This window comes from Strix uralensis, chromosome 1, assembly GCF_047716275.1.
Source record: "Strix uralensis isolate ZFMK-TIS-50842 chromosome 1, bStrUra1, whole genome shotgun sequence".
In the NCBI taxonomy this organism is placed as follows: domain Eukaryota; kingdom Metazoa; phylum Chordata; class Aves; order Strigiformes; family Strigidae; genus Strix; species Strix uralensis.
Window position 1 is genome coordinate 146,062,076 of NC_133972.1, and position 17,855 is coordinate 146,079,930.

Sequence of the window (17,855 nt, forward strand, 5' to 3'; positions counted from 1 at the left end):
CAAGTGTCTTCTTACTGGTATCCCCAAATTACTATTCAGGCTTCCTTTTTTCTCATTCTCTATTTCCCACATTAAGTTTCTGTCATTTCTCTGCTCCATGATTTGACACTATAGTAAATCTATTTTTTCAAATAAAACTGTCAAGCAGTGGGATAAGTGCAGCTGCAAGTTATGATGGTGGCACTGGTAGTATGATTTTTACAGCAGCCTTTCCATTGCTACATTTGGTTTACCGTAACATTCAACAGCGCAGATGGCTTGACAATTTCATTTTTAGCACCATATAAATTCCCACAGGTACGTAGAATAAATTTTACTATTCACATTTCCTCATTAAAAAAAAAAAAGAAAAAAGTATCATTCTGGTGCCATCTTCTTATTATCATTCAGCATGGACACCAGCAGTGAATAATAACAAGAATGTAAACATCTGTTTTTTATAATCAGCCATCCACCAGATTGCTATGTACTTTATGAGCATTATAAGGCACAAGGAAGCAGGCCAAGTATCTTAAGCCACCCGAAATGAGCAAGCATCACTTTGCACTGCAAGCACGCTACTGAATTTTTACAATTGTTTCTCCTTGTGTAAATAAATAATAATTTTAAAAAAAGGAAATAAAAGTTAAAATGGTAAAATTAAAAAAAAAATCAATACCAATGAAATTTCAAAACCAAAGACACTTGATCCAATAGTCTTGAACTTGATTCAGCTTGATTTTCTATAGACATGTAACATATTATGCATGATCTCACAGGCTCCTCAAATATTCTCAGGAGAGTAATGTCAAATAGGTATAAATATACTGATTGATTTTGTTAGCACAAGTTAAGAATAATTACATTTCTCATAGCAAATACATAAGCTATAAAGAGATTTCAGACGTTCATAAAAAACATGTTCCATCCTGAGCTTCCATCTTCTATCATTGCATATAGCTCATATTTTACAGCATAGATCCCATTAAAAAAAAAAGTCAGTTTTAAAATACTTTTATACCTTTAATAATCTATATTTCTACTACTGTAAAGAAGTAATCTACTAATATCATTAATCCAACTGTATACACAAAAGGAAGGAAAATCTAATGTTATTTAAAAATGTAATAAAGATCTAAAGCTGCTTTATAATTTAAATCAACAGTTTCAAATTTTATGTTTGCCATCCTGAAAGACAAGGATTGAAACAAAACAAATAGAGCATAAATTACTGAAAATAAGTGAGATTTGTGGATTTCTAAAGAGGGAATGTTTCAATACAGGATGGTTCACAAGGACTATCCCTTATAAATTTTACTGGCTTAATGGAATATTTTTTATCCTGAATTTATGACAGTGTAGGCCAGTAAGGAGAAGCAAGGTGGCAATTACTCACTAGCAATTGCAGATGAGTAAATTGGCTTACTCCTTTCATCATCTTCCTCAGAGATAGAGATATTGCTCCACAAGTATGAAAGCAGGAGTGAAAAAACAGTCAGTCACAGGAGGTCCTGTTTCACACTAGTCAAAAAGCCTCCAAAGTGAGTGAAAGAGCGCAATGGAGACAGAAGGTGTGCCTGGAACCTTCCTTTGAGCATCTGCAGAAGAAGCAGTGGCTCTTCTGAAGGGAGGATATTTACACACTGATGTGTTTCTCCAGCACACACCAGAGATTCAAGACTCTACCTTACAAGACATTGGATGTTACTGATACCTTAAGAAGAAGTTTTAGAGACTTTATTTAAAAATCTGCAAGTAAATGCTGTCTTCACTCAAACACTACACTTTTTTGCCATGATGAACTGACCAGTCAAAATGAAGTGATCTGGAAAATATTTTCTGAGAGGAGTGCATAGTGACATTATTCCAGTCTAAGCTCTGTGATGGCACTCACTCCATCTTTTCTATTTTTCCTCTGAATAATGGACATAAATGTTGGCCTAGGTATGTGCTTTGTGAACACATCTGTATGCCAGACTTCAGATTTTAAGCTCCTTCTAGAACTTACTTGGTTTGACTAGTTTTAGATTGGTAAAGCACACTACCAGGACAACATGTTCTACTTATCATCTTAGCAACAATTAACTTGGCTATTTCTAACACCTTTGGGAGGAAGACAGGAAGAAATTCTTTTCCCAGGAAGAAATTTTGTGAAGGAATGGAAGAAACAAGACAATGACTGTTACCCACAATCTATTTATATAGACTTCTGCAATCACATTCCACAAGGCAGCTGAGATCCTTGGTTAACAGGAGTTTTCAAGGACACACATACAAAGGACTCAGTTGAACCTAGTGATTCTGTGGCAGTGGAAAAACATGAATTACACTGATAGACAAACACCATCAGGTAGGTATTGGAAATCATGAAGAGGAAGTGGCAGAGAAGCAAAAAATTCAGAAAAATCGCACAAGGAAATATGACAACTTTTAACCTTGGTGAACAGAGGGACAATGCAAATGTCACTGGAAAAATAATGGAAGGAACTTTGAAAAGAAAGCAGGTGGAAAAACACCTGCAACAGAAAATTCAAGTACCATATGATATCAACTAGAAAGCACAAAACTAGCTGGTCTCAAACCAGAGAGCATAAGCTGGGGATGATGAGGAAGGAAAAAAACACAATACTCTGACTTCCAAGAGAAGAGTCCTGCTGCTTCTGCTTGCTTTAATTAATCCCGATTATTTAATTTCCCAGATAGAAAATAGAGAAGTTCCTCTCCTGCTTCTGTTTTTTGTTATCTATAACCTATAGACTACTGAATTAACCCCTTCATCTAAGACCTAACAGGAGTCAGTCAGCATTGGGTGAAGAGTTAAACACTGCTAAAACATATTTTAAGATCCCTGGGAAAGAAAACAAAGCAGGTATAAGACTAAGCTTGATCATTTCTGTCTGAAGCTCAGGTAATGGATCCCAGCATTATCAAGGCAGAGGTTTGGAATGCATGGGGTAGTTCCTTCGCTCTATGTAGCACAGACAAGCATATGAGAATATGCTGTACTGAAGTAATGTAAATAGAAAATGTACTACATGGAATATAATTTTCCTTATGATTCATACAAAAAATACAATTTTCTTACTAGTAAAACATAAACTCATCTTCATTGAACTGTTATGCAGTGTTTCTGCATGCTATTAACCATATTCCATTTAGCATTTCCAAGATGATAATGTTTCCATAGTGAATGAAATATTATTTCTATCTCCCTCTTAATGATTCCACTTGTAAAAATGAAATAACTTTTGGTATAACTTTAAAAAAATTCTACTTTTTTGTAATGAGTTAACATGTGAATCATTCACAACACTGAAGAGTTGAATAATTTTTCACATATCTATTCAGTTTCTTCTTTCTTCTCCCAAATTATTATTTTATAAAATATACTTCACATGATTTTCACTCTTTTGTTGCTAAATGGCTATTTATTTAACATATAGGATAATTTTCTCATTAAATCTAAATTAGATGCATGTTCAAAAACTTTTAAATTTGAAGAACAACTGATGCCTGGAGTGAAACTTTGAAAAGAATGATTATCAACAATTCAATCCATAAGACATTTTCTGGAGTTTATGCTTCTTTAAAAATTCTAAATACACATCTATGAAAAAGATACTTATTTTTCCCACCTGAAACTCCTAACATGACAGTTCTAGTATGAAATAAGTACAGTGCAGTACAATGAAATATATGTAGCACAGATGCCATTTAAATACCTGCAAATTTCATTTGTAAAAAGGAGGAAGACTAGAGAACCACAAAAAAAAAAAAAAAAAAAGGAACAGTGTTCATTCTTTTTTCCTAATCCACATTTTTCAAAAAGGATTTCATAGTAGATCACTGCATTGCTGTCTGTTATTTATACTGCCAAATTTTTTCTCAATATGTAAATTATCTGCTACTCTGAATGTTAATCACAAATTAAAGTTTTAGTTGCCAAAATGAGAAAACATAACTCATATACTCTTTATTTAACTACCAATTTGCAATATGATTTACAAATCATTAGTAAAAATAAGCAAGATATGTTCCAAGAAATTGTCACAGCCAAAAGTATTACACAAAATTTTACTTTTCTTCTTTTCTTACCTTTAAAGAAGACAAAATTCCCCTCACTGTTTTCATAAACTGCATCAATGCTGGGAGGCAGTCCCCTCCAGAAGTAGGTAATCTGCATGGGGTATCCATCCATCACCCTGTTGTTTCTGACTCGCCAAAACCACTGATCCTGGAAACCAAATATACGTCTCTTACTATGCTTTGAGGCATTTATTTGTGTTTAGTTGCTGTCTTGAAAATACTGAACAGCCTATCCTAGCATTTTTAGAGCATGGCCTTTCACTGTTTGCATAACCATATTTGGTTTTGCATTCGTGTCACATCCATACATTACAAATGTGTCAGAACTAGTTGTTCCCTGAGGTGGGAATAAGCGACCTACGTGAACTGTGTGTTTGGTGCAGGTAGCCTTCAGCAGAACATACAGCATGCTGTATGAGATGATGTAACTTTTTCAACATCATTCCGATAAGGGGCCCAACTTAAAATTTGTGGACTGACTACAAGTGCTTTTAGACCGAACTGTATGCATATGTGTAAGCCTAATATAATGGGACTACAGACAGGCTTTGGAGATCAACTAATTCTGCAAGCTATTTTTTTGCAGTGGCTGCTAACAGTGAAAGGTTGATAGATGTAGCTGTAACATTACTACATCAGTCCGGTAAGAACTACACTTTGATGACAACTTTACTGTAGTGAAGATTTGCAGTCTTTCTGTGTACTATTAAACAGTATGGTTAATATTACAGCCAGTTATATGTGTTAAATCCAGTGTTCTGGTAAACCTCTCTCCTTTAAAATGGCTTCTCCCTGTGGGATATGCTATTGCTTTAAGTGAGAGTCATACCGAAGTTGCATTGCTGAGGAGCAAGGAATGTTCAAGTTGAGAAACGAGTATGTGACATATTAGGTGGGTAAAGATGTCATTGTTGTACCTCTTCAGCTCTTATAACAGCAGTTACAGTTCATCCGATATTTAGAGACGAAGGATGGGGTAATCAAGTATTACACACATTTGCACATTTTTACAGCATTAATATTCTATAAAACAAAATCTCTTAAATTATAAGAAAGTGCTATTCTGTCAGATATCTGTCACAGTTTTACATGACAGTTCAGCCTTCTTTCTGTATAGGTCAACTTGCCAAGCAAAAGAGATCTGTGCTCTTATGGGAACTGGCACAGCTTAGAGAGTAGATTAATTCTTTGCAGGAGCAGGTTCATGATGAACTGTATTCATCATCTTTCCAAACCTGAGATCACAGCTCCCTTTAATTGTTTATCTTTCCAATGACTCAACAATTTATAAACCTCCACAAAAAGTATTAGCCATACAAATACAAAACAGCTCAATATATATACAAAAATAAATCTTAAACATGTACATAAATTAGTCTAAAATTGAAAAAGTTGTTTTAAGTCCAAGATTTCTGAGAACTTTAGTATTAAAAAAAAGTTCAAATAGCTTACACAACCTGAAAAATATTATATTGAAAGGGTGCAAATGTCTGGAAATAATGCTACTAAAATCCCTCACATTTTTTCATGTCTAGCTATTTCATTGCTAGTATAACACAGCTGCACTATTCTCATCTGATTAGATTCCTATGTTCAGCTTTCATTGTTTTTTTTTTATTGTAAGATGTATTATAACATTTAAGGAAGGTCAGCAAAGCAATTTTTTAGGATTAATTGACTAAATTCCAGTAAGAGAACTCACAAAAGTGGGGAAATACTACTTAGAGACACAAGTATTTAGGAAGGCCTAACTGAAGCATGTGTTCTGAATGCTGGAACAGATAATGTCAGGCTCTGTTATTTTTTATCATAGAATGTAGATAAGACCAGAGGGCTCTGAAAAATTAAAATTAAGAGGAATATCCTCAAAGCAGACATTTGGAAGTACTTTTTCATTGAAATAGTAATAAACGCCTGAACTGGATTTTCAGGTCAGATTTCTTGGGTATCATCAATCTAGGAATGACTTAGGGAGGAATGATGTAATGACAAGTCTCAATAGGCCAAACAGTTCTTTGTCCTCCCCACATTTCCATAAAACCCTCAAAGCTAGGCAGTATCTCAGAGATTGGTTATTAAAGTTTAAGAAGACAAAGAAGTAGCAAGTTGCAGGGATTTAAAACTGCAATCTTTGTGATATCTGTTACTATCTTCAGTACAATGGAATATTCCAAACTTTTTTCACTCCAAGATAGTGTTAACCTTTTTGTCTGAATTTGGTTGCATCTTAGAAAACAATGTTTCATTGCAGGAAGGAACATATCCAGCTCTCATAAAACGTCTACCAACTCAGAAGGGCATTGATGAGGTTGTGGGTACAAAATAAGATATTTAAAGCTGAACAAAGGCTGACTACTTAGATGAATAAAAAAGGACATAAGTACACACATAATCACTTCACTGAACAACGGTCATAAATGAAATGTTCAGGCTTTCAGGAGTTTCCCAATACAACGTGCATGATCTGGGAAGTCTGGATGTCAGTGCTATAGACAAAGGTTATAACATTCTAAGCTGGCTAATGAATCTCAACTTTCAGCTAGAACACCGAAGCAGATCTTGCGAATCACATTAATGAGTTACAAGAGAAGGACTTCTGTTGTTCTGTTGTTCTAATGATCAGACTTAAACTACATTGTTAAATATTCAATCAATTCCGTTGACTTTTTTTAAAAAAACAAAACCAAAACCAAAAAACTGCCAAACTTTAAACAGTCACAGCTATATCCAATAGTTCACAGTATACCAATACTTCCAAGTATTAAGATAGATGTGGCCAGAGTAGCAAGCAGTCATTTTAGTATGGGCAGTACTGCACTGCTGATTGGCTAGTACTATCCCATCATGGTGATTTCTGGTATAATATCAAAGTGTCAGTGGAATGACCTCAGTAAAGAGACTAAACATGCATTCCTGAAAGAAACTGACTCTGTAATGAACACGTATTTCACAGTGCAACAAAACCTGTAAAATCAACTAGTCAACAAATATCCTCTTCTTGAGAATGAGTTATGTTTCAGCCTTAGTGATTTGTGGAATATATTTGCATTAAGTCATTTTGATATCAAGACCAATAAAAATATATTCTGCAGATTTGGTAGAGTTGTATGTCAAATTGTGTATTCCATATTTAATATTAGTGATTTGCAGCATAATAGTGACTGTTCTTACTTATTTTTTGCTCAAATTCCCTAGCAAATGAATTATGTGCCCTGATATACCATAATGAAAATCTTCACAATAATACAATTTGGCAAAGCTGGAATGTTTGATTCATGTAGCTTAACCCCAGGGATTTGTTTATATATATATATATATATATATATACACAAACATACATATATATATGGTAATGTCAATATGATGTAACCATAAGCTTTCAATAAGAAATAATTCGAGGTATCGGACAAGATATTAATTCAGCAGGGTATTACTGTGTATACATATCCAACCTGGACCAGAATAGGCCTTTTCACCTGAGACTGATTATAGAAGATCTCCACTCTATCCCATAGCCATTTCAGAGATACTTCCAATAGAATTGGTATCTAAAATGATACAATGAAAAGTCATGAATCTTCAAGATCTTTCCTTTTGTTTATATGTAACTTGTTACTTCCCAAATTCTACAAAGATATAAGACTACTACTTCTGTACTAATACTACTAGATTAGTGTTCAATGAGTTACATAAGTAGAATTGATTTGACCAGATTTATATGTCTACAACTAAAGATCTGTTTAGATATGAATCACTGAACCTGGCACAATAAAGGTCCTTCACAGAAACATTCTAAGGTAAGCTTCACTAGATTGTTTATTTCTCTACACTGATTATAAAGGGATCTAGAAACCTGGTTCTTGTTTAAATGTCTGCCAAGTACAAAGTGGGCATCTAAATGCAATTGAGATACATCCTGTCCATTCTCTAATTTTTGTCTCCTGGGTTCAACCCATCACAATGCAAACAACATGAAACCATAAGGATGACCACACAGGGCCAGATCAGGGTTCATATAGGCCTGTATCCTATCTCCAGTTGAGTCACTAGCAAATTAACAGATAAGACTTCAGTTCAGAAGTGGTCAGGCAGTTGGACTAGATGATTTTTGTAAGTCCCTTCCAACTGCACTATTATTCTATTCTATTCTATTCTATTCTATTCTATTCTATTCTATTCTATTCTATTCTATTCTATTCTATTCTATTCTATTCTATTCTATTCTATTCTATTCTATTCTCCGATACACTCTCCCAGTCACCTATCACTTGTGGTTCAAGGACCTCCTGAACAAGAGGCAATAATTTTGTGATTACTAGCACTTGATGGACTTTCACTCCTTTGGACTCCTTCCTAAACACATGCAAACTTAGAGCATCCACAGCTATCCACAGAAAGGTGTATGACAATTTAACAACCCACAGTGTGAAAAGCCGTAAGTGATCAGCAACAGTCACAGCTGCTCACTGGTGTTCAGCTTTCATTCACCTTATTTCTTTTTCTTTATCACCAAGAATAGTAGCACTTTGACTGCAAGATCTAATCCAAGATCTTTGTTGCTTCATATTAAAACCACTTTGTAGACTAAATCCTTCTGCTTGTTTTCAGGAAACATTTCTATATTGTAACACATCTGGCCAATATTAAGGATAAAGGATCTGTGGCTTGAAATAAGATCTTCCTGTGCCATTGCCTTTAATGTCTAAATATTCCATTCTGAAGCATAATTGCAAACAAAACATACCATGCTCTCTCTTTTGCTGATGGAATCAATGTAGACTCCTTATTTTCCTCCTCTATTTTCATTAGATTTACATGCCATTGCAATAATCATGAACAATGAGGTATTGCTCATCAGTAAGGACCCTACAGGTTTCCGAAGAACTAAAATTTTGGAAATGTGTAATTTTAGCATTTTTATGGTTTTATTTAGACAGACAGAAGCAGGCACATGATTTGACAATAGAGATATTTTTAGAGATAGCCAGACTGACAAGAATCAGCAAATATCTGGAAATGTCTGAGAGGAGAACTGGAAGTTTGGATCATTTATAAGATTGGGACAGGTAGGTGTTGGCAGAGGTCATCAGAATAATATGTTTATGTAAATTTAATTTTCCTGGCTTCTTATGAACATACTGGACTCAGTGGTTTTAGACTACCAAAGTTCAAACTCTGAAACTCAAGTTAGAAACTCTAGCACGTGGCTGTAAAGGATGCCAAGGATCTTTATGAGGTATCAGATGGGATAGACTCTGCTTACAGAAAGAATGGATCATTTCAGCACCTATAAGTAAATGTACTTAATTTGTCTTAAACAAAGTTATATTTACCAGCAATTTTATCATCTGTATTTTGATAAACAGGTAGAATTATTGAAAATTGTTTTCAACACAGTTCAGCTATTACTGAAATTCAAGTAGTCCAAGAGAAAGTGTATTCACTTTGAGAAAGCTCTTTTACACTTGAAGTAAATAGCTTGAAACAATTTCTCTGACAAAACACATCTCAGTGTATTTGATTATAATGAATAAACACAATTTTGTCTCTTTTGAGAAATACTGGGTATTGAAAAACTGTCTTTCCCACTATATTGGTTAAATATACTTTTAATTACTTTATTTCCCCAAAACACATTAACTCCTGCAGACAGGTTGAACACATGACTTGTCACATGCACTCCAGTTGCAAGTCTGACAAACGCGTGCATTGAATGCAGAGCATGTAGTGTCTTTCCTTGCTGGCTAGCAAATGTCTTTTTGTAAGCATCTGTAGTTACCCAATAGCTCCAACTATATGGATCACTGTGTGCAGCTGCGATCTTGCATAATAATGGATCATTAAATATTATGACTATAGATACACTAAGTATATTAAACTTGGACAATTACTCCCAGTTCAAAAAGCAGAATTGAAAAAAAAAAAAAAAAAAGAATTGAAAAGTGAGCAATATATCTAAGAATCAGAAAATGAGTAAGGAGAGACTGTAAGCTGTTTCAGAAATGCTATTATGGATAAAGAGTAAGAGGCTGAAGAAGCAGGAGCAGTCACTCAAACTGAGTGTTATGAAATTTGTTTTATTTGGAAGATGGGATACTTCTGAGAAAAAAAGACAATAAAGCTTTTTAGAGAAAACAAGATGAACAGAGGTTATACATAAATCATTCTGCACTGTCAGTAAATGCTCTAGGTATTTTTTCCTGAGCATATGTAACTCAGTGATTGGATGAAGGGACTAAAATACAGTACATGGTGTATGATCACAGCAAATACCTTCCTTTTAAAAACACTTCTTTATGAACAGATTGGAGAATCTTGAATGGAAGAGTGCATTAGAGTCAAAAAATCTGGCTCATAATGCATAATTTTCATACTTTATTGCTAGATACAGTCTCCTCCTCATCTGACAATAAACTGATTTAGCTTTTTAGTGATGGTTGTGTTAAACTGTTCTTCATGTTTGATTCTGTGAACTCTTCTAGCAAACTTTCTAGACCAAAACATTTGTAACTCCTTTTATTTATTTCTATTTGATGCTGGTAAGCATTGCTACCATCTCCTTTTTTTTTTTTTTTTTTAAATTAATAATTAATTTAAACTTCAGTATTTATTCTCACCTTAAACATCTTTCAGGTTCATTAAGGGACACAACTGATGAGTAAGAGAATTAAAAACAATCTCTAGATATTTCAGTTCATCCATAATACACAAACTAGTGGAGTTTTTAGTGCAAAATTAATGGAGCTTTCTTCTCTCAGCACCTCATTTTCTCCTGCGCCTCTGGATCAACAACCATTGCCAACAATAAAACATTAATTTGCTACAAAATCTCTAGAGCTCTGCCCTTTATTTTATACCTAATGAACTCTATCTGCAATTCTGTAATGACATGTGACACTCTGACTCAGAGGTCCAAATGACACTCACTAAAAACAAAGACTGCCCAATGTGATAGACATTCTAAAAAATCTATGAAGAGCTAGAAAGAAGAAAAAAATGGAAACCTTTCAAGTGGTAACTTTTGTAACTACTTGGAGATGAAGATTAAGCTAACTTTAGCAGAAATTGGGTTTTGTGCTGGTTTTACAAGGAATCTTAAATCTCACTGTAGATACACAAGGCAGGAAAAGATTTAAGTCAGACAGTGAGACAGGTGAAGAACAGGACAAATCACAACTGTAAATTATAATATTTTGACTATGATTAGAAAATGTATGTGAAACCCCCAGTAATTTGTGAAATATCCTTGCATTGTACAGCAAATATCTCTGTGTGAATTTCTCTGTCAATATTGAGGGTATCCCACCACCAGAAGATGGAATGTGATGCAAAACTGAAAAATTTGATATCTACAGCTGCTAGAGAAAAAAGTTTTACTATAGATAGATTCCACAGGCCCACTGCTTGGCCTATTTAATTTCAAAAAAAAAAAGGAAAATAAACATAATACTTCTGCCCTAGATCAATGTTAACCAAATGCTGAATTCCAATTAATACTGTAGCTTTATATTATTGACAAAACATATTAAAATTTCACACTGGGTCATGTCTTCTCCCATAAGCTACCTCTGACCATATGCAAAAGTAAGCCGTTGTCGATGGAAGATTAAACATAGCCAACAGCTATGCAAAGCAGGAGTGGCAGACTGAAACTTTCAGACAAATTAATATCCTTCTAATTTTTTTGCATCTGAGTATTGTGAAAAAAATCCAGTGGTAAATAACATACTAAGCTGTTTAGTAACTTTAAATTCTCTTACGGAGAAAGAAGAGTTCCAGTTATGTACAGAGAAGCTTACCAGAGGACAGAACCTGCAGACAATATATTTCAAGACTGTGATCCAGGAGAGAATGAAATTCCCCTACTACACACCTTCATGGAAGTACTAAGAAACTTCCTGAATTTGGGAAATGCAAGGTATATTTATTGTATCTAAATCAAAATAAATTTGGAATGTCCTTTAAAAAAACTTGCTCTAATATCAAAAGGCACTTTTCCCCATCTACTTCATCAGATCATGTGAATTTCACCAGGGGATCTCAATTATGGTACTACTGGGCCTGCAGCATGTGGGATTAAAGGCTTTATTCCTACTCATTTGGGGAATTCCACTATTTCCTTAACAACATCTATTTTCTACATTCCAAATTTGGAATGTATATCATTTAAGTCAAAGGACACCACTGCACAGAATAGGAAAAAAAAGAATAAAATGCTTTTGAGCAACTTTCTGTGAAATAATTTTCATGGAGCAGAAAAAAGAAGTTACAAACCAGGGAAATTAAATGTAGAAAAAATATTAGCACAATTCAGCTATGAGAATGATTGCTGAAATTATTTTTCTTTTCTGTTTTGCATTTTTTTCAATATAGAATTTGCAAGGAAATTTGCAGATTAGCCCTACTTCATTTCCTACTTAATTCCATAGCAGAAAACAATTGGCTCTAGTGAGACTGGAATCAGACATTAAATAGATGCTACCAATCTAGCTCATTTTAGGAAACAATTAACTAAATGGGCTATTCTATACACACAGAGAATACTTTAGCTCAGCTTATTAGTAAGCTGATTCACATTAAGAACAAACAAAGCTCCTTTAAAACTACAAAGGACTGTTACCCGTTCATTAACAGATGAATGTATAATGTATTGAAGATGACTTATTTGAACTTCTAGAAACAATTCATCTTTCCTAATGTGTTTGAGACAACAGCATGGTTGTAATAGGGCAAAAATGTGGTCGGAGAAACACTGTGAGAATTCAGAACATTTAACACTGCTCAGGAAAACCTCAGCACCTCCTATGTTGAGATCCTGAATCTCTTGATCATCTCCTCACTAGAGATGATCAGCAACTCACTGGATTCAAAACAAAGGGATTCTAAAACATCACCAAATGTTATTGATAGTTCTGTTGCTTTCTTATATTCCCAAACGAGGAATGTACTTCTTTGATGCAATTTATTAACCACTGTTAATTATAATTTCTTATTGGCATCTAATCAGACACTGAAGCATACCTCCAGACAAAATAAAGCCATAGTTTGTTATTATTTTATTCTTTTTCTTACCAATATGTTAATGCTAACCAATACCATGAGCAAAAGAACTAACTGCTGTGATGGAGTAGAGCAATTAAAAAACTGGTAAACTTACCTATTTGTTGCTTATGGCTACACTGAGCCTGCTTTAAAGTACCTGTCTTCAGCTAAGCCACTGACATGAAAAGTTCACTGGAGTGTATACATTTTAAAGCAGAAAACCTAGTGATTTTATCTAGTAAATCTTTGCTAAGGAGTATCATTTTTTTCTTCTATTATCTGTTCTTATCTGTTTCTCTGTGTAACTGACAAAGTAAAGTAATGTCAAGTACTTTATTCAAGGTCAAAAATGGTCCTGTTTATATTAAAATCTACCTTCTTGGCTTCATACTCAGTCCTATTCACCCAAATAGCCTCTTTTACTCATTTGAGATACGTGCAAAACTGTTTTTCATTGCTCATGCTGAAATCTACAGCTATGCTTTAAAAAAAAAAAAAAAAAAAAAAAAAGCTACAGTAATCCAGAAATCAGGCTTCAAAGATTAGGGAAAATATGAAAAACAACATTTCTTTTTCCAAAGGAGTCAAAGGGCTATGGCACTCCACATACACTCTGACTCTCTTCACAAGAGAAACCTGTTTTTGTCCCCCCCATTTGTAAAGTGCTGTACAGATCTCCTTCATGGACACGCTTGCTCATCTGAAGTCTGATTCTGGTTTATTCACCACCAGGATGACAGGCTGTAACAAGAGGAACTATGACTGAAACTGGAGCAAAAATACCTCCTTTACATTCAACATCAAGTTCTAAAGTATGGTCAATTAGACAAAACACTGGTAATCCCTCTGAAACTTCTCCTGACTTTTTGTAATAATTTCAGTAAAGTACTAACAGGTGCATCCCAGTTTTCCCACTTCTAGTGCTGCACAGTGGTAGATCCAAGATGTAGGGTTTCTATTCCTTTATTTTACCTTTGAATTTTCTCCTTCTGTAAGTTTCCTTCTTTTACTCTTTCTCTAATGCATACTTTGGCCATTTGTATTGGTTGTTGGTGCCCAGTGGGGGCTGCAGGGAGGCCTCTGTGAGGGGAGGCCAGGGCTGCCCCATGCTGGACACAGCCGGTTCCAGCCGGTTTCAACAGACCCACATGAGGTCCAGCTGAGCCCCTCAGCGAAGCCGCTGCTGCCTATGTGGTAATGTATTTAAGAAACAGCGAAAGCATGGGTCCCCATTCAGAGTTTTTTTTATATTCAAAACACTTTCATGTTCAGTAGCAGATTTCAGGAATTTCTGATTTTGTTTCCAATACAGAAGGAGTAATACTGAATGCCTAACAAGCTATACAAGAATTCTGCAGTTCTTCAATAAGCTTTGAAAAACAACCATTCATATTTAGACTAGATGCTGCAAATCACTGTCGTGCTGTATTTTTCTCATTTGAAAGACAACATTCATTGTTCAACTATTTAAATAAGGTGTTATTTTGTCTAAAATCATGAACAGAAAAGGAATATAAAACTTAATATTTTTAGAATATAACTGTGAAGTTTAGGTATTGTATGTTGCATATTATGAGGCAGATATGAAAAAAGTGCACAATAATGTGAATTTACATTATCTTTTCCTAAACAAAAGATAACAAAATATTCAGCCAAGTATCTCATGAAGTTTGGTCATTTGCTGTGCAGAAATGGTTTTGAACATCTATTATTTGGTTGACTATCGGTATATCCAAATACTCTATGTGCTTCCTTGATTATTGAATGTATAACAGATACACACACAGACAAAGAAAAACAGCTTTTAAAAATAGATCTTGGGCTTAAAAAAATGTCCAAAGAGGCCATTTATATTTTTTTAATTATTATTTTTTTAAGGAAACAGGCTTGGTATAATTCAGAGAGAACTGTCAGAGAAATTACCTCTTTAAGTGAATGTAGTGAGCATAGCCTAATTGCAGAGGCATCCACAACCATGGATATAATTGTCTTTTGGAAGACAAGTCTTGATTTAAATCCTGGCCCTCTTCTGTCTCTGCTCAGCTGAGTGCAGTTACTAACTGGAGTAACTAACTTACTTTCATCTGCACTGCAAAAGGTATATGATTGCTGTTGCCCTTTCCAGTGTAGATGAGAACAGTTTTTTAAAAAAATCTTCTCTACATTTCAAACTAACAAATTTAAACTATTGCATATGAACAAATTCATTCTAAAATAAACAGCTCTTAAGTTCGCTATTAGTATTTGGTGTTCTATGGAAGTAATTAATTTCAGAACACTTTGATCTATATTTGGTTAATATTTAATTTTAAAGTATTATTTCATTTTGTTATAGCTCTATTCTCAATTATATTCTTTATTTTATTTCTTTCAGTCTTATTCAAATATGTATTTTATAATTTCTTCATTATCAAATTGTATGTGAGCTTTTTATAACATTTTTAATGCATATCCATCTGTCCAATCTATTTTTCCTGTGTGGTCAGTAGCAATGGCTTTTAGCCATTTCTTTTCTTTGTATACATTAACCTTTCAAAACTACTCTGAAGCAATCAAAGCCTGTAAGTATCTATAGAATACTTTCAGTTCAAGGAAAAACTGTTATGAAGAATACTTTTAAAATGTGCTATGGAGTCTTTGGTTACCAGCAGTGGCCAGGTGACACTAGATCTTATATCATACATGAAACTCAGCAAGATTAGAAACACCTAATAACACCATGGGTTGATCTGGGCCTTATGTGGAAGATTACCATGTACTATATCACTATCATATACTTCCAAGACCACTTGGTTCTTCCTGGAAAATCTTCCACATCAGAACTTGTCCAGTGTATCTATTTGGATTACAAGTGTGACAGCTGCAGACCTTGCATGGTGGTGCAGCTGGAGATGATATTCCGCAGTGCTATTACTTTTCTGATGTATCCCAGAACATATTAATGGTAACGACTCAGGTATGAGAGTCATGTCATCAATCCTCTATCTTTGCCAACTGATCAATTAAAAAGAAAAGAAAAGAAAAAAAAAACTATCTCCCTTTGGGTGGGATTCCGTATCCGTAACTGAATTCAGCATTTCAATTAATTCTAATTTTGTTCAAATAGCTAAGATGACTGAGATTCTGTAAAATGTTCCCCTTGCCACATGATGATGATCCAATATGAGGAAACAAACAGAGTGACATAAAAGAGGCACAATAAAGACCTCTAAAGACATCGAATCTAGGCTTGCAGCCAGGAATCTCTGGAATGCTCACATTCCCTCTAATGCTCTGTAGGTAACAGCACATGCAGCACATGCAGTACTGCACAAAACCCTTCATCCACAGGATGAATATTAGGGCCTTTACAGAGCATTTGACTGTTTATTTCCCCAGTAGTGATTGCACTTTAAGCCTTATGTAAATTTTTGGGAACCCAGTTGTGTTGCCTGTACCCATAGGGAGTTCACATAAAAGTCAATGAGTTCCATGAGTTCATGGAGCAATGGTGCATTCTGCACCATGTCAAGATAAGAAAATCGGGTATTTTTTAATTATAAAAAAAAATTACTGATTTTCTTGATTAAAACTGAAAAGCTTTCTTCTGGCATTGAGAAAAAAGTGTTCTGCTGAGGTATATATTATATTTAAACTGCAAATATTCTAACAATGATGACTCAAATGGAAAAAGTATGACATGTTTTCATTAATACATGTAATATAATTCAAACAAGGGATTCTTGATAGATCCATCTTTGAAATCAGGCAGGTATATAGTAGGGGTCAAACAATGAAAAGGGGTGAAAAGTTTTAATAAGTAGTTGCATAACAATATGAGGTGAAAATGTGTGCTTTGCAGTAGCTGTCCTTGTCTCTTTACAAATAATAGTGTAAAACCAAGTTGGAATGAAGATTGGCTTTCTGAGAGGCCTGCACTTATATGGGCTTTGTCAATACATGATCATGGTTGTTGGAAATATCATGGGGCATATGATAAACATAATGTTCAAATGAGTTAAATCTCCTTTTGCTTTTACCAACACCTACTTCTTGTACTTCTCTTACATTAACACATTCCCTCTTGATGCGCTCTGTGGGAAACCAAATAACCAATACTTTTCTATGACAGTTTGCTAGCTTAAATCTGACAAACATGTGAGCTTCTATTCTATCTGAAAGATCAGTAATACTGATTTTACAACTCCCTTCGTTCTGCAAGTCATCGCTGATATTACATGTCATACTCTCTACTTTTCCTCCACCCTTTTACAGCCTTTTTTTATCGTTTCATTAAAAAAAAAGAATATCAAGAATCTTGGATACGTTTTTCCCTTCAGTAAAATTGTCAAGAGGATTTGAAAACATGAGCAATTCCCTAGAAATAGACAGGATATCAGCATAAAGGTATTTTCAAGATTCTTCTCCCAACTGCACAGTATTCCCTAGCACTATGCTATATTGCCTTACCAACAATAGCACAGACCTTAGAACAGAAATCTCCTTCCTGGAGAAGTCAAAGCATACCACCTATGATCCTATCGAAAAATTAAGGATTTTTTTTCCACAGTTGTTTGTAATTTATGTTTGCTATCCATCCTGGGCCATGAGAAGAGAAAAAGGAATATTTTGTTTTGTCTGCTTACATTTTTTTCTATAATTTCTCCCCCAAATTATACTATATCTATTTCTCATCAGCCCAAAATTGTTGTGTCCATATTTGTAAGGAATAGACATACAAAAATGTGAAAATGGTCCAGGACAGATTT

At 34.5% G+C, this 17,855-nt stretch overlaps 1 protein-coding gene and 1 long non-coding RNA gene across 2 annotated transcripts in view; both read right to left on the reverse strand.

Moving 5' to 3' along the window:
- LOC141949933 (uncharacterized) overlaps positions 1–17,855 on the reverse strand; it is a 730,729-nt gene that overhangs the window by 327,963 nt on the left and 384,911 nt on the right. The gene's annotated exons all lie outside the window — the stretch shown is intronic.
- Positions 1–17,855, reverse strand: part of MMP16 (matrix metallopeptidase 16) — a 186,691-nt gene that overhangs the window by 17,892 nt on the left and 150,944 nt on the right. Inside the window, exon 7 of the mRNA XM_074884091.1 lies at positions 4,075–4,213. Coding sequence (XP_074740192.1) covers positions 4,075–4,213 — 139 coding nt within the window. The remainder of the gene's footprint in view (positions 1–4,074; positions 4,214–17,855) is intronic.